The 24489-nt window shown below is 52.3% G+C and overlaps 1 protein-coding gene across 1 annotated transcript in view; it reads right to left on the bottom strand.

Annotated features, from left to right (window-relative positions):
- TBC1D22A (TBC1 domain family member 22A) overlaps positions 1-2938 on the bottom strand; it is a 214955-nt gene extending 212017 nt beyond the window's left edge. The window contains exon 1 of the mRNA XM_066358713.1: positions 2725-2938. Coding sequence (XP_066214810.1) covers positions 2725-2786 — 62 coding nt within the window. The 5' untranslated portion in view covers positions 2787-2938. The remainder of the gene's footprint in view (positions 1-2724) is intronic.
- Between the last annotated feature and the right edge of the window lie 21551 nt (positions 2939-24489).

Genomic DNA, 24489 nt, shown 5'->3' with positions numbered 1-24489 from the left:
CAAGGTCTCTGGCTTGAGCAAGGGGTCATTCGCTCTGCTGTAGCCCCCCAGTCAAGGCACATACAAGAAAGCAATCAATGAACAACTAAGGTGCCACAACGAAGAATTGATGCCTCTCAACTCTATGCCTTCCTGTCTGTCCCTATCTGTCCCTCTCTCAGACCCTCTCTCTGTCTTCCAAAGGAAAAAATAAAATAAACCAGGCAGAGGGAGAAAAGGGAGAAAAAGGCCATTCTTGTCTGCAATGAGTATGAAATTGAAGGGAAACACACAGGGCAAACAGCACTGTCCCTCAGCACCGCTCAGCACAGTGCCAGCAAGGAGGCTGGGAGACATGGCGGAATACACTTGGAATAATGCAAAAACACTTCTGCTTTTCAACACGGCATTTCAGAGGCCCTAAACCCAGCAGACCTCAGTGAACATCGTGTGGAGACCAGAGCATGTGTTCTGTAAACTCTAAAACAGGGGTCTCCAAACTTTTTACACAGGGGGCCAGTTCACTGTCCCTCAGACTGTTGGAGGGCCACCACATACAGTGCTCCTCTCACTGACCACCAATGAAATAGGTGCCCCTTCCGGAAGTGCTGCAGGGGCCAGATAAATGGCCTCAGCGGGCCATAGTTTGGGGATGCCTGCTCTAAAACATGAGGAGCCCTGACACTTGTAGAACATCAAGAATGGCCGCCAGCACACTGCAAGTGCTCAGTGACCAAGCCATTAGTGTCCCAGGAAGGAGAGTGAGGGAATTCCAGTATTATTAAGGGCTGTGCCATATAAAACACAACCTTGACAGTTCAGCTCTGTACTTCACGGTGAGTGTCTTCTTCCTCCTCTGAGTTTCTCTGGGTTGAGGTCCTCACTCTGAGTTAAAGCATCAGGGGAAGCACCTGAGAGGGCTGGCAAAGCCCCAGGACTGGCAAGGACCTCTGACAGTACCGTGTTTCCGCAGGAGAGACTGCACCTGGGACTAATGATTGCCACTGATCTGCTGATAGGAAAAGGACAAACCTTCGCAACTCCTGTCCCTTGAAACAGCAGCACGGCAAAAGGCAAAACCACTGGAGGCAAGCGTCCCACCCCCAATGCTATGCAGGCCTCACTGGTGGAGCCAACCCCTTCTTTTGGTCCTGCACTCTGCAGGGATTTCCCCTCACAGTTCTCCGAGGCTCCGCTCCAACTCTGAACTGTAACAGGAACTGCTCTCAGAAATGCCTGGGACACAGCATGGCATCAAAATCAAAGGAGAAAGAAAATCTGCCTTTGGCAACACAGGACCTCAAAGAAAGATGTGGGCTCCCGTGGTGGTCATAACAAACGCCATCTTCACAAGGTATGTGCCTCCGTGCCCAATTTCCATTCTTACCAGGACACCGGTCACTGGACTAGGGCTCACCCTCATCCAACGTGACCTCATCATAACTTGATTGCATCTGCAAAGACCCCATTTCCAAATAAGATCACATTCCCAGGTCCATGAATTCTGGCATGGACACAACAGAACTTGACCCATGGATAAATTACCCAGAGACACAGCCATCAGTCCAAAGCTTTATTCAGCACAACAGCCACACACACGCAGGAGCTCGATTATTCTCATGTCTCAGCCAGTTGTGAAAACATGGTGTGTTTGGACAAGGAACCAAAAACCTCAAGACCTAAAACCAATATACAAGTTTCAATGCCGCGTGGCTCAGGAGTCCATGCCCTGGGGATGTTTGTCCCTGTTACCAGGAGGACCTCCTGTCCACAGCCATTCCAGGATGTTCACTGTCCTCCTGCACCCTGACGTTGGTTTGAATGACAGCTCATTGCTCTTCAGTCAAGCGCAATCCGACAGAGTAAGGGGGTCTCTGGCGACCTCTGGGGACCACCCCCCAAAGTCACTGTGGCTGAGCTGTCAGTTGCTCAATCCTGCTCGTCCCATGTGCTCTCATTGGACACAGGGAAATCCAAAGTGTGCAATTCCGCCACTCAAGACGGTGGTGTTCCTTATGTAACACGCGTGAGCTGGGCTGGGCCGGGAGTTACACGGATACCACGATTCCCAGCTTTCAGAATCTTGGACTTGGACTTCTAAGCAGAACACGCCGTGTTCAGAACCACGGCGTCCGTCCACGGCCACTGTTTCCCGCCAGTGGCGGGTGTGCCCCAAGCCCACCCCCGTGTCCCGGGATAGCCGGCTCAGTGACACCTGGTCAGAAGAAGACTTTGTACAGTATCCAGGGTGCAACCAGCTCACTGCGGGCACTTAATTTTTCTTATTTTTTATCTTCTTCTTGCTGCGGAGCCAATTTAGCAGCTGGTCTGGAGGCCACACCGGGGGACACGGTCATTCACGAGGCGTCTCAAACCATCTGCAGCAGCGGCAGCCACCGACGGACTGGCTTGTCCCGTGGGTCCGAACCGCCACGCCCCGAGCCCGGCCAGTGTCCGGTCGCCGCCTGGCTCCGCCGCTCGTCCCAGTCGGTTCCGTCCAGTATCTCCCCGCCAGGCCCGGGACAAGCCCGCCGGCCCAGCCGCTGACCTCCCAACCTCCCCCCGACGGGCGGAACTGTCAGCCCTCGACCCCGCGGTCCGAACCCAGGGCCAACACCCCGAGCCGTCTCCTCGCCCCAGGCCACCCCGCCCCAGACCCCCTACTCGACCCACAGCCCAGCAGCCCGACGCGCCCACCTGACCTCTGACCCCTGACCCCGACCCGGCGCGCCCCGTCACACCCACCTGCCCGGGACCTTGCTATTGCTGCGCTTCCAGAACTGCTTCCTGGCGCCGTCGCTGGCCATGGCCCCCTCCTCATCCCTCAGGCCTGCGGCCCCGACACACCGAGTGCTGCCGGGCCGTCCCAGTGACTCTACCCTGTACCCTGCGTAGCCCCTCGGCCGTCCCGGGACTCCCGAGCGCAGAGCCGAGAGACTCTTCCGCCTCCCTCCGGAAGTTTGTGCCTCCGCGCACCCGGAAGTCCCGCCTCCCCCAGGAGCGTGCGTGACGCCGGAGCGGGCGCACGACGATTTGAAAAAGCGACGGCCTGCGGCGCGGCGGTGGAACTGCAGCGGTGAGGGCCAGCCCTGGGTCCGCCAGCCGGCGCTGTTGCGCTCAGCATCCCCTTGGGACAGAGGGAAAACGGAAAGCACCCCACTGCGGGAGGCTGTTGAGGCTATGTCGCCAGCCTGTTTGAGGGAAGGGAGAGGGGGAGGTCAGGCCAGGCTTCAGCTGAACACCAGTTGTACCTGGAGGCATGAAGGATCCCCACCTATCACGGCCTGTGCTGTGGACGCAGGATGTCCAAAGAAGGAAAGTATTAATTTTTGTATTGATTACATGATGAAGTTACATGGCTGGTATATTGGGGTTCAATAAATTGTATTGCCAAAATTATTTTCACTTATTTTTTTTACTCATTTTTTTTAAACGTGGCCACGAAAACAATGTTAACTTACAAATGTGGTTTGCATTTAGTAGATCCTTTGTGACCCCTGCTGACATCTAAATAGATCCTCCTTTGCTGCTTAGCCTTATGGGCACTGCTGGGTTCCTGTCTTCACATGACCTAAGGGACTCTCCAAAAGCCTCCCGATCAAGCCTCGGTGGATCCTTAGGGACCCCTTCCTGACAGAGCCTCAGGGAGTCTCCTGGGATCCTCTCCTCGTGGGAGCTCAGGAGACCCCAGGAATCTGATTACAGCCCTGAGACCCTCCCAGAGAGCTGCTCCTAATAGTCTCAGCATCCCCTACAGACAACAGTGGGGACTTTGGGGGTCCTTCCAGTTCAGTTCAGCTTCTTATAAGAATCAGTGAGGTCACAGCAGGACTAGGATGGTGGAAGCGAAGCAGGTAAGTAGTGTTTACAAAGAAAAATTTTGACAGTAGTCATGACTGGTTGGATGTAATTGAAACATCCTAGAGCTGGGTTGCTCCCTGTAATTTTCCTAATCTGCTGTCTCCTAGGGGCAGGAGTGAGACCTAGACTAACGCTGATTTGAAGCCTTCGAGAATGAGCAAAGGACTACTAGCACCACCAGCAGAGACACAGAAGTAAGGCATGAGCCTGTGTGCAGCCTCGGTTTATGATTGGTTTCAGGCACAGTGGGTTCGAGGTCACAGATGCGAGTCCTTAATTAGCCTCCTGATGAGAAACAGGGTCAGACAGGGGAGGACAGGCCAGGGCAAAGTCACAGAAACACTAGTCAGGATTCCCCATTGCCCAGGCCCTGTCTGCCTCCTCTTCCATCTCTCTCCACTGGCTCTCTCATCGCGCTATCTGGCCAAACCAAACATAACGGTGGGAAAGGCCACCAGCTGCAAATGAGCAGGCTGACAGACAAAGAGGGACAGGAGCGCTGAGCAGGAGCCCAGCCCCCACGCACTGCCACCCCTCAGTTACCCAGCCCTATGCACCCTCCCCCACCACCCCTGCCTTCCCTTCTGTCTTCACCTTCGCAGCTGGCCATGTAATAATGCCCACAGCTGTGGTGGTGTGGTGCTCTCTCCGCTGAAGTCAGATGTAGCCTCTCAGATGGTCTGATGACCTCAGACTGACTCACCCATTTAGCAAGAAAAACTCCTGCTTGCGAGAGGGGAACGAGAAACAAATCCCAATGCAGAATGACCCAGAGCACACGTCATATTCTGCTCGACCAGAGGAGAGAGAAGGTGCCCTCCTGGCTCCCTGGTCAGCCCCCAAGGCTCCTGTGTCCCTGTCCTCCACTGCCACTTTTGAGATAAGACTGGGGAGGACATCTTCTCTGGGAGCTGAAGGACTTTAAAGCTCAGTTTCAAATGGCCAAGCCTGGGGTTCTGGAGGTTACCCTGGGGGACCGAGCTATGGTCACCCAGACTCAGGATTTCTTTAGCAATACAACTACCCTAAAATCTTAGCAAGCTTCAGTCCATTAGTTTCTGGTCAATTCCGAGGGCTGAGGGAGCCACAGCCCAAATCCTTACCCAGTGGGGAGAATTCAAACTAGAAATTTCTGTCTCCTAGCAATAGGCATGCCATTCTGCCTGAACATCCCCATCCACCCTCGGTTTGCTATTTTCCGCTGTGAGGACATGGGAAACGGAGTCAGGAGGAGACAGGCCAATTTCCTGCTCATGATGCAGGCCGCACCCCACTGTGCCTGCTGCGGTGCTCTCAGGTCTGGAGCTCATTGCTCAGAATGGAGGCTTGTTTTCCTCACCTCTGTTAAGCAGCAGGTTATTCCGGTCTTAGTAAAGCGTTATCTTCTGGCTTCTCCGCGTTTAGATGGGCCCATTTCAGGCTTATGGCATCTCGGTTGTCTGTAGCAGGACCTCGGTGAGGAAGGCACCACGTCTCCGCATAGCGAAGCTCCCTGCCACCCCTCCTAGTCCTGCAGGCACGCGGCCTGTGCCCTGGTAAAGAAGTGATGTTGTGTTTGCTGTAGTCTCCGAATGTTGCTGTAGCTCGTCACCCCAAACTGAATGGCTGAAAACAACACCACAAATCATTGTCTCACTGTTCTGGGGGTTACAAGTCCACAGTCAGCTTCCCCAGGCTACAGTCCAGGTGAGGGCAGGCTGTGCTCCTTCTAACAGCTCCAGGGAGAACCGCTCCCATGGCTTCCCAGCCGCCAGCAGCCGCCCGCACTCCTCAGCCGCAGCCCTTCACTCCGTCCTGAGAGCTGACCCCCCATCCTCTTCCTCACTCTGCTTCCTCCCGGACTCTCCAAGGAGGGCCTGCCCAGGTCTTAGCCACACCTGAAAGCTTTCTTTTGCCATACAAGGTGCATTCACAGGTTCCAGCAGGGAGGGCATGGAGATCTTGGGGGCCATGATTCTGCAGACCGCAGTGATTCGTGGCATAGAGGCAAGGTTCCCAATTTCCCCCCATGAGAGATAGGGGCCCCCCTCCACGTCCCCTTCCCAACTCAATTCAACACCCACTTCCTAGCACTACATTCTCCACGAGCGACGGTGTTGGTGGTACAGCTCCAATCAGCTTATGCTTGTTAAGCAGAGGCCTTCAAGGTTGGAAAGCCCTACTGAAGTAAAGGGTTTATTGAGCTGCCTGCTGGCCAGAATAAGGATAAGTCCTGAGGCATGCAGTCTGAACCACCAGCAGGAGGGCTAGACAGGCTGTTTTCTACAATGAGTTTGGGAAGAAAGAAGTAAGTTGTTTTGAAAGAACTGACATTGGCTACAGAAAAGGGGGTGGGAGGAGGTGAGGTGAGCTAGCTGTGGGGCAGGGCAGGGTACTGAGGAAGAGCTGTTTGCTCTGTGGATTGCTAGTGGGCAGTAGTCTGACACGTTCATGTGTAAGCAGGATGTGGTGGCCCCCGGAGGTCAATAATGGAAGAGACAGCCACCTGGAAGTTAATTCACAGTGTCAATGCGCACACAGGGGGAGGGCGAGCCATCTTGTGTTGGTTTGACCCACAGTTAACTTATCCCTCCCTTCCCCTGTCATTCCAGGACATCTCAGGATTTTCTTCTTGTCACACTGTAAGGGAGTCGCTTGCCTTAGGTGAACAAGCCCAGAGGTGACTTTGAGTTTGGAGAAGGGCTGATACAACTGTTGGATGACGACACCTTTAGGTCGCAGGATATCAACAGGAAGGGGTGACAGGGACATGGCAGAGGAACCCCGATGTCAACCACATCACCCGGGGAGGAGCCATGTAGAGAAAAACTAACAGAGTTGCCCACCTGAAATGTTAACTTGCTTGTCAATCTTTTTCAATTGAACAATGTACAGGCACCATGTCTGACACAGGGTTAATATACAGAAATCTAACAAATGAGGAAGTAAAAGGCCCCAATAGGAAACAGTCTGATTTGTTAAGTTTATTTTTTAAATATTTGAGTAAACAGATCAGAAAACATTCAAAGAGATACAAGTGGACAAATAAAATGGGACTTGTTAGTGATTTTTAAAATAACAAAAATAAATGATATGCCACTTTTTACCAATAAATGGGCAAAAATGGCAAAGGACTATGGTGGCGACCGTGCCAGCATGTGGACACCCTCAGCTGGGAGCACGAACTGGCTCATATTTGCAAAGTGCAGTTTGACCAGATGGATAAAAGCCTACAAACACACAAACTTTCACCCTCCAGTTTCTTGGCCAGGAGTCATGCTCAAGAGAACAGTCACAGGAGTGAATAAAGACACACCCACAGGAGCTTTCTCTAACATTTCTGAAAACAGTAAAACGTTGGAAACAATGTAACTGTCCAACAGGAAAGGAAACAGGTTAAGACAAGCCAACGTAATGCAATGCTGACCCGGCGCTGGTGCAGTGGATCGAGTGTTGGACTGTGAAGCAGAGGACCCAGGTTCAAAATCCCAAAGTTGCTGGCTTGAGCGTAGGCTCGTCCAGCTTGAGTGTGGGCTCACCAGCTTGAGCATGAGGTTGTTGGCTTGAGTGTGGGATCATAGACATGATCCCGTGGTTGCTGGCTTGAAGTCCAAGGTCGCTGGCTTGAGCATGGGGTCACTCGTTCTGCTGGAGTCCCCCCTCCTCCCAGTCAAGGCTCATATGAGAAAGCAGTCAATGAACAACTACGGTGCTGCAACAAAGACTTGATGCCTCTCATCTCTCTCCCTTCCTGTCTGTCTGTCCTTATCTGTCCCTCTCTCTGTCTCTGTCTCTGTTGAAAAAAAAAATGATGACAACGATATTAACTTTTTTTTCCCAACAAAGAAAGCTGTTCACAGTATATTGTTAAATGAAAAAGGCAGGTTACAACATTTGTTGGGGGGAAAAGTTTTACATACGGAAAAACTCGAGAAGACCATTGCCTCAGTTGGGATTCTCCCAAATGAAGACATCATTCAACTGACGTAAACAATGAAAAGGGTTTATTGGCTCAGTGACTGAAAAGTCAGGTATGAGAAAGGCTCTGACACAGTTTGATCCAGGCTCCAGATCCCGTCTCCCTTTGTGTGGGGGCTTAGTCTTCAGAATGACTTTCCTCATGGTCACAACATGACTGCCAGCTGCCGCCAGTGCTGCTAGCTTCCTTGCTCATAGCCAGGGGAGTGAGAGTTTTGCTTCCCAAGGTTGCACACTGTAGAAGCTGCAAGATACAAACTTGGGAAGGTTAGGGGCCACATTCCCCCGCTGTGTGTATATGGGGGGTCAAGCAGCAAGAGAAAAGACAGAAAAGCAGTGAGGATGGAGGATGGCTTTCAAGACCCTAAAACCAGTTGCTCAGCCCAACTCTCCCTGATACTGCACAGGAGTCCACTCCTGCGATCTTGGGGACAGCAACAGCCTGGCGGCAGGGACACATGAGGTCGGACTGGACATCCTCAGAGGGGACCAGCTTTGAGACTGGGACACATCAGACTGACTCTGTGCAACAGAGGGCACAGATGAGTCATTGGGTGTGAGGGGCAAAAGAGAGTCAAGCTTCCTTTTATATTTTTCTCTTAGCTAAATAGGACAAGAAACTCAATTTTGCGGATATATGTGAACTGATAGAGGCACATGCTTATGATTTATAAATGAATACGTGCAATACAGGAATTTGTGTGTGTGTCAAATTTATTTTTTATTGAAAGACATGCACAATAAAGTCAGAAGAGCCTGATAAAACTGCTCTTTATTTCTGCTCAGTGTCTTATTGCAATAATAAGTAACTGTCACCTGTTTTCCCGCTCACCTGCACAATGCATCCCCCGCCCTCCACCCTGTGGTCCTACTGTGCCCCTTCAAGCCCTGTGTCCCAGCAAGTGGGACCCCTCCCTGTTAGACACGGAGCTGTTCAGTCTTCCAGAAAAGGCAACATCCAGCAGGCCCCACCCCAAATGCCGTCTGTGCCCCGCCCAGTGGGCATGTGTAGCTCAGAACATGCCTGCTTGATTGATTTAAGATCAGGAAGTTTTCCTCAGTGCCTAAAGTGCTATTTGCCATGTCCAACGTCCCTCACTAGACTCCTCCATCTCCACTGAGAGCGAGGCAGGGGCTGGGAGAAACAGCCAGGCTGAGAAGGGCTGCCTCCTGGTCCCAAGGTTGGGCAGACATTACCTTCCAGAACCTTCTGTGGGAGCAGGTACATGGGAAGCAAAGGCAGTAGGCAGGAGAGGGACTGTGATGGCCGGAACGAGTCCACTCGAGCTCGGCGTCTGATAGACTCCAGCCAGTGTCTGCACTGACCTTTACCGTCCAGCGCTCCGTGAACAGAACAAAAGTAAAATTCCGAATCGACCTGGATCCACCCAGCCCTGCGACCACTGCAACAAGCCCCGAGGCACATGGACATACCTTGCGGTCAGTGCATTCCTCCTCCCACTTCCTGAGTGACCAGCAGATGTGACTGGTTCTTCCAAAGGAGGACTGTGGCTGCCCAACCACATCTCCCTGGGACATTGCAGGGGCACAGGGGACAAGTCCCTTTCAGGGGGGAGTCAGCCTCCCCAGTAACAGATCTGACCAAGGGACCAAACCAGGGTGCAGCTGTTATGACATGACCCTAGGGCACCATCCAAGGGACATCTGCCATGCCTTAGCCCCTCCATCAATGTGTGCCTCAAAGCAGGGGTGGGCAGGGGCAGGCTGGGCCTGAGGTGGACAGGAGCCTCACGGACAGCCCTGGAGAAGCAACTCTGGAGGCCGCTGTTGGGAATGCTCCTGTCAGCCTCCTAGTAAGCGCAATCTTTCCCAGTTCTATGCTTGCTTCCCACACCCCTCTCCCCTCATGCGTGGGCCCCACATCTCCTGTCCCTCGTCCACATCCACCTTCATGATGCCAGATCCTTCCCAGACACTGAGATAGAGGAGGCTCTCTGTTCAGAGGCGGATTCCCTCCCTGCAGCCCTTCTAGCCACCTCTAGATGGCGTTCAGTGAAGCGAAGATTTGGGCCAGGAAGGCCCGGGATCAGCCATGGCCAGGAGTAAGGAACCCATAAGGCTTCCTAGGGCGGTGTATGGTCAACAGGGATGCATCTGTGTTTGAAGTGAGGTCCAGGAGACTGTGGGAGCCAGGCCTCAACTCGGCACCCAAATGATCCAGGTCTATCAGGTCCCGCAGCCTCTCTGCTTGCCTGGACAGTCCCAGCCTGAATGTCAAACAGTGTGAAGTGGTTTGCAGCCAGCAGGGGTAGAAACCCAGGCCCGACAAGGCAGGCAGAGAGGGGGTTCCTTGCAAGGGCCCATGGTGCCAATGCCAGGCAACCTTCCCGACCAACAGGGCTAGCAGCACCCGCTGGGCTCGGACGTTGCCTGCATTGCCTCTCCTGCATCGCTCTGGGCTGGAATTTGCAAGTCCCTGCAGCAGGCTGCGTGTGCACCACTTGTTCCCACCGCTCTGGCTTGGGGGGTTCCAGTAGGTAACAACCTCCTACCACCTCACCCGGCCGTCTCTGTGATTCTTGGTCAGTAGTGGCAGGCTGGGCACACTCGTTAAGTGGGCTGGATAAAAGGACTGGAGGAAAAGGAGATGCGGAGAGCTAGGGCCACCCTCTCCTGGCCCCAGCGGCCTGGAACCCTTCCGCCCCTCTGGACCTTTGCCCAGCTCTGCCGCCCAGAGGACGACTGGCCGTGGCAGGCTTTACCATCAGAGGGAAGGCTCTCGCTCCCCAGCTGGGCCACTTGGTCCATCAACCCCAGTGTCCAGGCTAGGAGTGTCCGCACTTGGGAAGGCCTGGCACAGGCTGTGGCTCGGGAGGATGCGGACGGGATGGGGAAGCAGCCTGAGCAAGTCTCATCCCCTCCCTCTCTGGGCCTCACCTTCCCCACCTGTCAAACAGGCTGTAACCCCAGCCTGTGCGTCTCATGTGGATCTGAAGATCAAGGGTGAAGGGAGGAAGCAGGAGGGGAGAAAGGGAAAGGAGGAAGAGAGGGGGGGAGGGGGAGCAGGGCAGAGGGGAAGGAGGAGGAGGAAGGCGGGAGACTTCTCTCATTTCAAGCCTCAGAGGAGCAGCTGACAGAGGGCCCTCCACCGGGGCTCATTCCTGGAGCTGTCACTGGAGGCTCTTGGGCTCCTGCCAAGGCCCGAGCACCCAGCACCTGCTGCCCCGCCCTGCCTGCCCGGCCCGTTTCCTCCTTTCCTCGGTAACTCCTGTCAGCCGCTGACCCCAGACGCTCCTCACGGCTGCCCACCTCAGCCACACCTGGCGTCCAACCAGCCGGCCAGCTTGCTCGTGGCATAGCGTGGGCTTCATGAGCCGAGAGACCCTGAGTCCTCACACCCACAGGCCAGCCTGGAGGCACGAGTCTGGGGCTCAGGGAGGGTCAGGGACTGAGGGTTCAGAGAAATCAGGGAAAGGAACTGGGCACTGTTTCCCCAGGACGGCTGAGTCTCTGAAGCCTGGTGTCCACAGTCTAGCACCCACTGTGCCAGGTGCCCAGGACCCACAGCCTGTGGTTCCCATGGCTCCTCACCCCTCCACTCCTGCCCCCCCCCCAAGTCATGGGATCCACATCCCCCACTGTAAGCATGGGGACGATGCCAGGTTCAGCCAGATAATTGGCTTGGGTCAGGTGGCCCCAGCGCTGTGAGTGGGACTGGGCTCTGCCCAACCCCTTTCCAGGTCTCCCCTTCCCTATCCTGTGAGCCCGTAGGCTCTTCTAAAATTCAAATGAGGCAACACATGGGAAACTGCCTTGTAGAGACACTAGTGTGGCAGCAATGTCAGGGACTGTTCTTTCAGTTAGTCTGGGGGCCTGGGTGACTCTACACTCAAGTCTGCTAACTTCTCCTCCTCCCCCCACGACCAGCCTGAGCCTGCCTGGATGGGGCCACAGCACGCAGTAGGGCCTCCAGAGTGCCTGGGAATCAGCTTGCACAATGCTGAAGCCCTTCCCACTCTCAACCACAACACACACAGCCCGACTTTCCTCTCCAGCCCAGCTAGGCCTGCTACAACCTACAACCAGGCCTGCTGTTCACTGGGACTTCCGGTCCAGGCTGTCTGCCGGACCAGCAAACCTGACTCTGAGGCTGTTTGCCCCTGGGGGTGGGGGGATATCCTGGCAAAGGAGCATCCACAGGTGTCCTCCTATGTGTCTGTATTCACGCTGTGACTCGTGAATAGGCTTCAGGCCTATTCCTTATTAGAAGAGGAAGAGTCACTAAAGGAGGATATTTGGTCTGCAGAGTCGAAGCAGGACACAAAGCAAGCTTTGTGCACTGGACACTTGTCCCCTCCTATCTGCTCCCAAGGAAGCCACCAAGGATACAGAGAAAGCAGGCGAGTGCCTGGACCAGGAAGATACCCAAGAGTCTTAGAGTGCCAGGGCCACTGGGCACCTTGGGGCCCTATTTTGTGAGTGGGCAAGCCAAGGCCTAGAAACCAGAGATACTGAAAGCCAGCACTCAGACCCAGCTCTTCTGATGCCCTGGCTAGTGCAGTCTGCTGCCTCTCCTCTCTGACAGGAAGCAGCCCCCCAAAGGGACAAAGGACAGAGGACAGAGGGATAGGCACAGCTTGAGAGGGCAGCTGCTCGAGGGAGGAAGAAGTATCCATGAAGAGCAGCCTCTTTCAGGTTTTTCTCTTACCCTGGTTCTTGGGTATTGCAGGGGCCACAGGGGCTGAGGTCAGAGGGGCAGTCCCAAGAAAGACCACTCCTTTTCCAGAGTCCTCAAGCAGCTGTCCATGCAGAAGCCCAGCCCTGACCACTGAGACCCCAGCTTCCTTTGAAGGTGGGGTCCTTAGAGCCAAAGAGCACATATAAGGCCCTGGTGCCTGCTGGGATTTGATAGACCGCTGGCCTCCTGCACCCCCAACCTTACTATCAAGGGCCCAGCATGGGGGTGGGAGAGCCCAAAGGTCACCTGGATGGCCAACAGAGCAGCCAGGACCAGAAGGGGGTCCCCCAGCACCCAGCCAAGGCTATCTTTCCACTCCAGATGTCCATGTGTCCCCAGAGGCCAGAGTTCCAAGTGGACAGAAAGGAAGAGACTGGCTCATAGCAGTGGCAGAATGCCAGGTTCTATGCCTGGTCTCACCCAGGCATCCACCCCTAGGGAGAGGCAGTGAGCAGATGGTCCAAGGCCCAGGTACAGAGCAGGTTCAGGGTCTGGACCCCAGACTCTAGGCGGGACAGTGCAAAGCACATCGAACCAGGGGAGTATGCGGAAGCTGCAGATTCTCATCCCCACCCTGCTCCCAGCCCACTGATTCAGGATTTCTGGGGTCTGTGTCCATCCCCAGCCCTGACTGCTCTTGCCCTTGGCCTATGCACAAGCAAGAAGAAAGCTGGGAAGTTGTCTGACTGGTAGTGGTGCAGTGGACAGACCGTCAACCTGGGATGCTGAGGTTCCAGGTTCGAAACCCTGAGGTTGCCAGCTTGGGCACAGGCACACCAGCTTGAGTACAGAGTCACGAGCTTTACTGTGGGACCATGTCAAGGTCACTGGCTTGAGCCCAAGATAACTGGTTTAAGCAAGGGGTCACTTGCTCAGCCCGAGCACCCCCCTCCACCCTCCCTCGTCAAGGCACATAAGAGAAGCAATCAGTGAACAACTAAAGTGATGCAACTATGCGTTGATGTTTCTCGTCTCTCTCCTTTCCACCCCCCTCTCCCACTTGCTTAAAAAAAAAAAGGCTGTTCAGGGGTACCCTCACAACACCGCACCCACCACCTCCACCAGTGGAGGAACACTGCTGTGGAATTTTCCATGGCCCTCTAAGTCTGCCCGCAGGGAAGCTGGCAGATTTGCTGGCCCTCAGCTCACAGCAGCTACTAATTGGCGCTGCCTATTCTATTTCTGCTCCAGGCCTAAATGAGGTCACCCACCTGGTGTCACCTGAGGTGAGCCCAGTGGAGAGCTTGGCAGCCAGGAGCTCTGTTGCCCAGCTCTGTGCTTGGGGAAGGCTGTGGAACCCAGATCAGAATGGAAAGATTTGCCAGGGTGTGGGGTTTCCAGTGCCAAAACTGAGAAGTCCCAAGCAGGCCAGGAGGAGCTGGTCACCAAGGACAGACGGGACAACCCTGGTGTGCCTGCTCCATGGGGCCAGGGCCTGGCTGAGTTGGTTGTTGGCCGAGCTGACAGGGAGAGAGAATGGAGTACTCCTGACGGTCACGGGAGCTGTTCCTCGGGGCCTCAAAGCACGCTGCCTGAGCACCAGGCTGGGACCTCGAGTGTGTGTGGCTGCCTCCTGGGACACAGGCCATCCATCGCAAATCCAGAAGTGACACCCCCTGAGTGAGCACCTACCGTGTCCCTGCACTGGGCTTGGTACTTGCTCTTATTTTATGAACTGACACTCAGTGAGTCTTCATGACACGCCCAGTGCTCTGCGTCTGTGATGCTGTCTAACCGCCATAGCATCCCTGGAGGTGGCTTTAGCATCTGCTAGTACAGAGGACTAAGCCAAACACTGAGAAATCATGTACTTTTTCTAAGGCCGTGGTTCTGAATGGAGGCGATTTTGCCCGCCCCCCCCCCCCCAGGACATTTGGCAATGTCTGAAGACATTTTTCATTGTATCAAGGGCTGCTGCTGGCCCCTGGAGGGGAGAAGCCAGAGACACTGTTGAACACCCTACAGTGTTCAGGACAGCCCCCATTGTGAAGAATGCTCGGGCCCCAGGTGTCCTTGGTGCCCAGGTGCAGGAGCCCTGGCGGCAGGTCCTCAGCTCCTCCAGGCAGAGTGCGGTTGGAACCCGGAGCTCTGGCCGCTCTGCTCTCTCATCAGCACTTTGGTTTTCACGCACATAAACCAGACAGGTCTGTGGCTCCCACGGGCAAGGGAAGGTCTCAGAGCTAGCCCAGGTGGCGCTGGGGAGCATGGGGACACCCCTCTCCCACTCTCTCTTGGCCCTTTACCCCTGTTTTCTTCCCACTGCCCTGCCCTTAAATGGTGGTGGGTGAGCACCTAATTATTCACCCAGCAGGGGTCCTGCTGGCAGTGAAAGGGCACCTGCTGTGATGAGGCAGGCACGGTAGGGATAGTCTAGGACTGTCCCTAGGACTGTCCCCATGGGCTACTGGTCCTGGTCCCCTTCTCTGAGTGGACCCACTTCCATCTGTTCACATGACCTCCAGCTCACACACCCCCCCCCACACACACACACACACAACTTCCTGCAGATACCCCACGGGCACCTAAGAGTCAGCCTGTCCATCTGCCCCTCCCATGTGCTCCTATCCACGTGACAGGCGCTCATCCACCCAGATGGGGGGGTCAACCTATATAATGATGACATATGCATAGGTCAACATATATAGCAATAATGTCTCCATTGCCCCCACATCCTGTCAATCACTATGCCCATCATTTCTGCCTCTCGACCCTCTGACCCAAAGCCATCTGTCTCTGTTACTAGTGCCACAGTCACTCTGGGACACCTGCCCACAGCAGGATTCAGTATTAATTGTGGTCTTATTCACATAACATAAAATCTACCATTTTAGCCCGTGACCCCTAGGACATTCACAATGTTGTGCCACCACCACCTCTGTTTAGTTTCAGACATTCTCATCACCCCAAGTCCGGTTTGCACCAGGAGTCCCTCCCAGCCGCCCCTCCCCAGTCCCTGGCAACCACTGATCTGCCTCCTATCTCTGTGGATGTGCTTGTTCCAGACATTTCAAATCAATGAGCCCCACAATGTGTGTCTTTCACTGAGGGTAATGTTTTCCAAGTACATCCATGTAGTGTCAGCACTTCATTCCTTTTCATAGCTGTGTAATATTCCATGATATGTATATGGCACATTCACTGACTTGTGGACCTGTGGGTTGTTCCCCACCCCCCGCCAATTTTGGCTTAGTGGATAGTGCTGCTATGAACATTAGGACAAATATCCATTTGAGTCCATGCTTATAATTGCCAGATCCTATGGAAACTCTCTGCCTAGCTTTTGGAGAAAATGCCAGCCTGCTGTCCACAGTGGCTACACCATTCCACATTCCCAGCAGCAGTGCACGGAGGTCCCAATCTCCCCACATCCACACCAGCACTTGTTTTCAGTTTTTTATTGAAGTCTGAGTGTGTGTGAAGTGGTACTTCACTGTGGTTTTGATTTGCATTTCCCTAAGGACTAACAATATTGAGCATCTTTTCACGTGCTTGTAAATCTTCAGAAAAAAATGTCACACTGATTTGATAGTCATCTTACCCTTGATTCTTTATCTGATGGCTGTTTCAGGTCTCAGTCCTGCTGTGATTATTGTAATCTTGTGGAAGCCTTTCTACGGAGTCCAATTTCAGATTCTGGAGCTGGGTCCACCTGTGCGCATCTGCCCCGCTCCCAACAATGGCAGACATCACCAATCAATTGTGGAGCTCGAAAACCCAGAGATTATATCCACGGGCCCTCCCCTGGATGGGCTGTTAGATGGGGTCTCTGTCTTGCAGGAGTTCATTCATGAGGAGAAGGAAAACAAATGACTGCTCCTGGGTTTCCAGGAGCTGAGGGCAAAGTCTATACTGGGGACAGTGGCCCCAAAGAGGGTGGGGTTAATTGTATCCAAGGGGGACACAGAGGCAGTGATTGGGATATGGGGGCTAGGAAATAACACCTCTTCCATATTCAGAACCAAGTGAAAGACAAGGAAAAGAAGTCAAATACAGAACAAATTGTCAGCTTTATTGCTGATAGAACTAGGGTGACCCACTATGAGATAAGCCCTCATACAACCCGATGGCTATAATCAGAAAGGCAGGTGATAACAAGTGTTGACCAGAATGGGCAGTTATTGGAATCTTTGAGCCCTGCTACTGAGGATGTAAAATGTTGCAGCAGCTGGCAAAAATTATCCGGTAGCTCCTCAAATAATTAAGCCTAAAGTTACCCAATGACCTAGCAGTTCCGCAACTATACCCAAGCAGACTGACAACATGATCACACAAAAACTTGCCCATGGATAATCATTGGCAGCATTACTCACAACAGCTAAAGAGTGGAAAACACTCAAATGTCTATCACCTGATAAACACAAATGTAGCCTATCCATGCAGTGGAATATTATTTGGCCATAAAAAAGGAATGAAGTGTTAATTTATGCTATAATAACAGGTGAATCTTAGAAATATTATGCTCAATCAAAGAAACCAGTCACAAAAAGCCACATATTATATGACTCCATTTATACGAAATGTCCAGAACAAGCAAATTCATAGACAGAAAGTAGGTTAGTAGTTGCCTAGGGCTGAGGGTAGGTGGAGAGGAAGTGACTTCTAAGGGCTATGAGGTTTCTTTACAATAATAAAATTTTCTGGCCCTGGTCAATTGGCTCAGTGGTAGAGCATCAACCTGGCATGTGTATGTCTCAGGTTCAATTCCTGGTCAGGGCACATAGGAGATGTGACCATCTGTTTCTTCCCCCCTTCTTTGCCTTCTCTCTCTCTTTTCTTCTCCTGCAGCCATGGCTTGATTGATTTCTTCTCCTGCAGCCATGGCCAATAACATTGGCCCCGGGTGCTAAGGATGGCTCCATGGAGCCTCTGCCTCAGGTGCTAAAAATAGCTAGGTTGCAAGCATTGGCCCCAGGTGGGCAAAGCATGAGCCCAGATGGGGGTCACTGGGTGGATCCCAATTTAGGGCTCATGCAGGAGTCAGTCTCTCTATCTCCCCTCCTCTCACTTAACATTTAAAAAAAAGGAAGAAAATGTTCTAAAATTGATTATGGTAAATATACTACTAACCAATGAACTATATACTTAAAATGAGTGAATTGTATGGTATATAAATTGTACCTCATTCAACAAAGCTATCATGAAAAAGAAAAGCTAGGCTGCAACACATGGCCTGGCCCAGCCACTACTGGCCAGTGACTTTTTCTGGACCCCGGTTACCCTGTTATTTGGCTCAACTCAGACTCTCTCTCAACCCACACCCCACGTAGTGACTGCCTACTCCTGTTACCCAGTGAGCTCGGTCCCCTGGACTTTGAGCCCGGGCCTCCGGGCTGCCACTTACGCTCTGTTTCTGGCTCCTGTCCCAGCTGAATCCACCTGCATGAAATTCATTCATGTCCATTAGCTTCTCCTTGCAGTTTTAGAAACCTCCCCTTTGTGATCTTGTGTCTGTGCTGTTTGGGGCATCTCAAAATCCCCATAGCTGCTATGTGTTCATCAATCTCTGTCTTTGAAGAATAACCTTTTATCTAGCTTTACTCCTGTGGTTTGAAGCCACACGTCACCAATGAATGGGCTGGTATCTGACCAACTCTGGCCTACATCCGAGCTTTGTCGTCCTGCCAAGTGGTTTATATTTTAGATTGCAACGAGTGACCAATATTTTTAAATCACAAGATTTCTCTCTCTCTCTCTCTCTCTCTCTCTCTCTCTCTCTCTCACACACACACACACACATACACACACACACACACACACACAAACTCCAACAATCTGACAAGTGTCTCTGATTGTGTGTGGGGCTCAGGAACCTTGTCACCTTTTGACAAGCAGGTGCTCTCTGGTTTGCCCCAGACCCCACCATGCCCTAATGATAGCCCTGTCAGTGTTTCTATAGACAACCCCCCATTTAAACTCATCTTAGTCCCAAAACTGTTCTACCAATTTCCCTGTGCTTGCATTTTTATTCATTTGTTCATTCCCTCCTTCGACAGGTATCTAGTGAATACCTACACTTTACCAGGCTCTGTATTGGCCACAGGGACACAAGAATGAAAAGAGACAAGGCCTCATACACCTCCTACCCAGTCTGCATCTGTCACTTCTCACGTCTCTTCACAGCCTCACCACCTACCTTTGACTCCCGCCACTGAGTCACCTGCTGCCTGCAGGTCTAACCTACCAGTGGAAGCTCAGCTGTCGTTCTGCCCAGGCTTCCCTGACCCCAGGTGTGTGACATCTACAAGATATAAGGCCAGACCTTTGCAAACAGAAAACCCAGAACTGTAGTGGAGTTCACATCTGGGAAGCTGGTGGGGGAGGAGGTGCTGAGGATGAAACTGGAGTGCCTGAGCCTAAGGCTCAAACCACAGGGCTCCTGGGACCCCACAGGGGGAGCGCCAGTTCCACAGGAGGGCTGGCCAGCTCCGGGACTGTTTCACTCTCCCCAGGTCCCTACTCCTGTCCCCGAAGGCTACCCCCCCCCTCAACTGCCTACTCCAAAGACTTGGTCTTAGGCTCTGCTTTTGCTTCTGGGTGTGCCTGGGGCATAGGTGTCAGCAGAAGTACCTCTGAGGCAAGATGACAGGGAAGGAGGGTCCTGGGAGATGTCATCTTCCCCCTGGATCTTAGACCACAAAGCAGGGGGTCACCTGTGGCATCTAGCATGGGAGGGAAGGGTGTCAATTCACCCTGCTTCACTGTTCTCACAACCTTTGTTTTCAGAGCAGCCTTTATAACAATAGACCTTTGAGGTCTGTGTTTTAGCCTACCCCAAACTCTTTGTACAACTGTAACCAAAGTTCCATGTGCCTGACACTTAGAAAGGCCAAAACTCCAAACATCAGAGTTTGGAGTAAATAAAGGTTTATTGCCTGACCAGATGGTGGCACAGTGGATAGAGGGTCGGACTGGGATGCAGAAGGACCCAGTTTCGAGACCCCAAGGTCGCCAGCTTGAGCGCGGGCTCATCTGGTTTGAGCAAAGCTCGCCAGCTTGGACCTAAGGTCGCTGGCTTGAGCAAGGGGTTACTTGGTCTGCTGAAGGCCCACGATCAAGGCACATACGAGAAAGCAATCAATGAACAACTAAGGTGTCACAACAAAAAATTAATGATTGATGCTTCTCATCTCTTTCCACTCCTATCTGTCCCTATTTCTGACTCTCTCTCTGTCTCTGTAAAAAAAAAATAAAAAAAAAGATTTATTGATTGGGAAGGTGCCAACCAAGAAGATGGGAGGCCTGGTAGTGCCTCAAATTCATCTTAAGAAAGTACAAAGTTCAGACTTCTTTTACATCAAGGGAAGGGGAAGTGGAAGGAGAAAGAGGTGATTGACCTCAGGCCTCTGGGTGCCAGCAGGGGTCTGAGGAAGATTGCTCACTCTGTTGACCATAGTTGATGTGAGTCTGGTCCTGCAGATCTTTGACAAACAATACATACTTTCTTTATCTCCTCTGCTAAAGGGTGTTTTTGTAAAACTCAAGCCTCAAGCAGAATTTCTCTAATGATTAGCACATCTCTACGCAAGAAGCTATTAGCCTGGAGGCCATGAACAAGATGGAGTCAGAGAAGTCAAGCGGTTCATTCTATTACACAACCCTGACACACTAACCCACAGTTACCATGAGTCCATGTATATGTTATATAAACACTGGGGATCCTGCAGGAAGACCTGCCCTTTGTAGAACTCACATTCTGGGATGATAAGTGAGCCTTAAATGAACAAACACAGAAACACCCACAACAGCATCAGGTGGTGGTAAAATGCCCTTATAAAAATAAAGAGTGGGGCCTGACCTGTGGTGGCGCAGTGGATAAAGCATCGACCTGGAAATGCTGAGGTCGCCGGTTCGAAACCCTGGGCTTGCCTGGTCAAGGCACATATGGGAGTTGATGCTTCCAGCTCCTCCCCCCCTGTCTCTCTCTCCTCTCTCTCTCCTCTCTCTCTCCCTCTCCCTCTCCTCTCTAAAATGAATAAATAAAATAAAAAACTGTTAACTTTAAAAAATAAATAAATAAATAAAATAAAGAGTGGGGAGGGGTGAAAAGTGATTGGGAGAGGGAATAGATGGGAAAGTTAGATGGGAAAGTCACTGTCATTTAAGCAGAGACTGGAGTGAAGTGAGATACAGCCAATAGGAATCCAGGTTTGAAAGAATGTTTGGAGAAGAGGAACTGGCAAGTTCAAAGGCACTGAGGTGAGCTCATGCTTGGCGGTTCTAAAGCAGGAAACAGGAGGAGGGAAGCCAATTTGGAGGGCCCTAGAGGAAGAGGGGAGGAACTTGGCTGTAACCTTGTTTTCCATGTTAAAAGGATCGCTTTGGCTGCAGAGGGAAACAGGAAGATTAACTTGTTCTGGGAGTTTGGTTGGAACACCTTGGAACCTTTTCCTTCCTGGTGTTGTTTAATTGTCCCTGTAAACAGGTCAAGATGCAATCGGGAATCTCAGCTCCTAGACCACAGCAGCTTCCTGATAGGAGGTGTGGAGATGATGCAAGATGTATATTTCCCTACAGTTGGATTGTCTGATTAAGTCCCTGGTCACCTTCACCTGGTAATGGCAGCCTGGTGCGGACCAGAAAGGGGCCATGTACGGAATCTGACAACCTCAGCAGTGGCCTACATGGCCGGCCGCCTTACAAACTCAGAGACACAAAGTAGCCACATAGGATGGTCTGAAAATAAAACATTCTAAGTACAGTGAGTCATGGCGGGTAGTCACATCCTAGGCTGGTATCTTCCTTGACAAAGGTCAATCTTTCCCTTATCTGCGCCTGTCTATTGTCTTTCTGCATTGAGGACATCACATGTTTCAAATGTTAGGGTAACTTTCTTTTCCTAGACTCCTTACTGCACGGAAGCAGGGACCAGAAAACCCCTTATAGTTATTACTGTGTTGATTGTTAACTGCCAATTATCCTGGACCCACAAATGTAAAAGAAGTACATGTCTATTCATTTTATCCAGTCCCAGAGATCACCCCACCCCCAACTCACTGCTCTCTCCAGCTTCCTAATCTATCATCAGTAGATTTTACGCTTCCTTCTTTGATTGTAATGTGTACAATAAGGTGCAAAACCGCCATTCTCGGGAGCATTTTCTCAACCTGTAGAGATTTTGCTTCCGGCAATTGTGGTCAGTTTGGTTCAAACAAACTCATAAAAATTCTTACATGTTTAAATGTTACTTACGTGTTTAAATGTTTCTTACGCAAATGCAAATGAGGTGGGGGCAGCTTCCTGTCAACCTCCCCTCCTTCCCTGAATGCCCTGGGATGTCAGGACGCCTAAGGATTCTTACTGTTCTTTTTGTTTGGTTGTTTTTGAGGGTTTTGTGGCTGTTTCCATCATAAGAAACCTCACTCTCATTGTCCCCTGTGGATGTGGGAGTCTGCCCGGAAGCACAAAGTATGTCTGTTTGGACACAGATGGGGAGGGGTCAACAGCCTGCTGTAGGAGCAGACTGGGTCTCTGAGCTTCAAGTCTCTACTCTGTAAAACGAGGACCATCAGCTTTCTCCCTTCCTCTGTGAGCTGGGTCCCAACTGACACAGCAGAGCGTCTGTTAAAGGAGGGCACGGTGGCCACTGCCTGGCCTCACAAATTTCTTGCTTCCTGGCCTAGTTCTGCAAACTGTGAAATGTCTTCCTCTGTGAGGACTGAGGACATTAACTATTGCCTCTGGGGACCCCTGCTTCCAGTGCCCCCCACCCCCACCCCAGTTCTTCCAGACAGAAACTTCATGCCCTTTTTCCAGGAAGCCTTCCCAAACCTGGTCCAGGCCAGCCGGACTCTCTGCTAGGTACTCTCAGAGCCAATGCCCCGGGCCCATCTGATGACCTGTGCCCACAGTCAACTCCGTGCAAGAGTCCTGCTCCGGCTCTGCTCATGGGTGGGCTCCCTGCCCTGTCAGGACCTGGCACACAGGGGAGCTCAGTCAACATGAGTTGCAGAACTGGCTGCCTTCCTGTACTTCTTCAGGGACTACTGCCCCTCTCTGGCCTCAGTTTTCCCATCTGTAAAGGGGGTGGAGCAAGTTGCCCTAGATTCCTGGATTTCCCTGTCAGCACTATTCTCAGGGCAAAGCTCTGTGCCCCAAGTTCAAGCTCAATCACTTTCTCCTCCCCTTCCCCCTCCCCTGGTTCTCATGCTTCTGTCCCGTCTCCAGTTTGTCCTTTATTTTCTTCAGAACCTTCCCGTCTGTCCTCCCACGTGCCATGTCCCCCACCCACCACCATCGCCACCCAGCAGCCTTCTAAGCGTGATAGTCTCAGTTCCCAGTAGCTGCTGATGTCAGTAGTTCTCGAAGATCCTCCTGCGTGTGGTTCGGTTGATTCCACTGAATTTTCTTCCTACCTTTTTTTTTTTTTTTTGGTGTTGTTTTTGGACACAGTACGACATCCTTTGTTTATGTGGCAAAACTTCTAAATCAAACACAGACTGTGTTTGTTCTTCCTCGTTATTATGTCTTTTCTCCTCAGCGTGTTGTTTGCACCTCGTGGGTTTGTTTGGAGCAGGTTTTCTCCCTTTTCTCAGTGGCACCAGGCTGCACATGCCGCCCCGCCCCTTGCCACTGTCCCCAGACTCACCTACCTCCCGCCCCTGGTTAAGGGAAGTTACTGGGGTGCCTCCCCCAACCCTGGCTGAATCAGGTCACCTGGTTTCCGGACCTCTGCTATTTCCTCGCTATTTTTTTTATAGACCTCAAATATAAAAAGGCAAATAAACATGCTGGGTGAGCTATCTAGCCTCCTACCGGTTTGAAAATCAGAGTTTATGGCTCTCCTGTGCAGTGATCACCTTTGCTGAGTCCTTGGAAGCCCTGGGCACAAGGTGGGGTTTTCCACACATCAACACCCCGCACTCCAACCTATCCTGGGTGGATAAAGGCCTCTCAGCAAGTTCCAGGCTGGGTCACAGATGTCATCTGGATGCGGACCACCCCAGGGACCCTCCTCCAACCCCCGAAGCTGGACACTCTAGCACAGGGGTCAGGAACCTATGGCTCTCGAGCCAGATATGGCTCTTTTGATGGCTGCATCTGGTTCACAGACAAATCTTTAATAAAAAAAAATAATAATGTGGCCCTGGCCGGTTGGCTCAGTGGTAGAGCGTCGGCCTGGCGTGCAGTAATCCCGGGTTCGATTCCCAGCCAGGGCACACAGGAGAGGCGCCCATCTGCTTCGCCACCCCTCCCCCTCTCCTTCCTCTCTGTCTCTCTCTTCCCCTCCCGCAGCCGAGGCTCCATTGGAGCAAAGATGGCTCTGTGGCCTCTGCCCCAGGCGCTAGAGTGGGGTCGCAACAGAGCGATGCCCCGGAGGGGCAGAGCATCGCCCCCTGGTGGGCAGAACGTCGCCCCCTGGTGGGCATGCCGGGTGGATCCCGGTCAGGCGCATGCGGGAGTCTGTCTGACTGTCTCTCCCTGTTTCCAGCTTCAGAAAAATACAAAAAAAAAAAAAAAATGTTAAAAATATAAAACATTCTCATGTATTACAATCCATTCATTTCCTACCGCTCATGTTCATGGTTGCAGGTGGCTGGCGCCAATTACAGCTGTCCTCTGGGACAACACCAAATTTTTATTGGATAATGCATAACGTACACGGGTCGTTGTATGGCTCTCATGGAATTACATTTTAAAATATGTGGCGTTCATGGCTCTCTCAGCCAAAAAGGTTCCTGACCCCTGCTCAAGCAGCTCCCAGCCTCTAACAGGAGTCAAAGTCACACCGCGTCAACCCAAAGTGAATACTGTACCACCGACTCAGTAAGGCTTCCATGAGAATGGACCTTGGGGGACTCCCCCACAGCCCACCCGCCCACCTGAGCTCTCCCTGACTGGAACAAGCCCAAAGCTCTGCTCTTCCCCTCCTCCCGGCCCTGTCCAGCTTCCTCCAGCTGCATGGATGCGGAAAGTGTCTCCCTCCCACTCTGAGTTGCCCCCAAGTTCGCTCAACAGGAGCTGGCCTTTTCCCCAGGAGCGTCTACTGCTGAGCC

This window comes from Saccopteryx leptura, chromosome 1 (assembly GCF_036850995.1).
Source record: "Saccopteryx leptura isolate mSacLep1 chromosome 1, mSacLep1_pri_phased_curated, whole genome shotgun sequence".
Lineage (NCBI taxonomy): Eukaryota > Metazoa > Chordata > Mammalia > Chiroptera > Emballonuridae > Saccopteryx > Saccopteryx leptura.
This window is presented reverse-complemented; position numbering and strand designations above follow the sequence as displayed.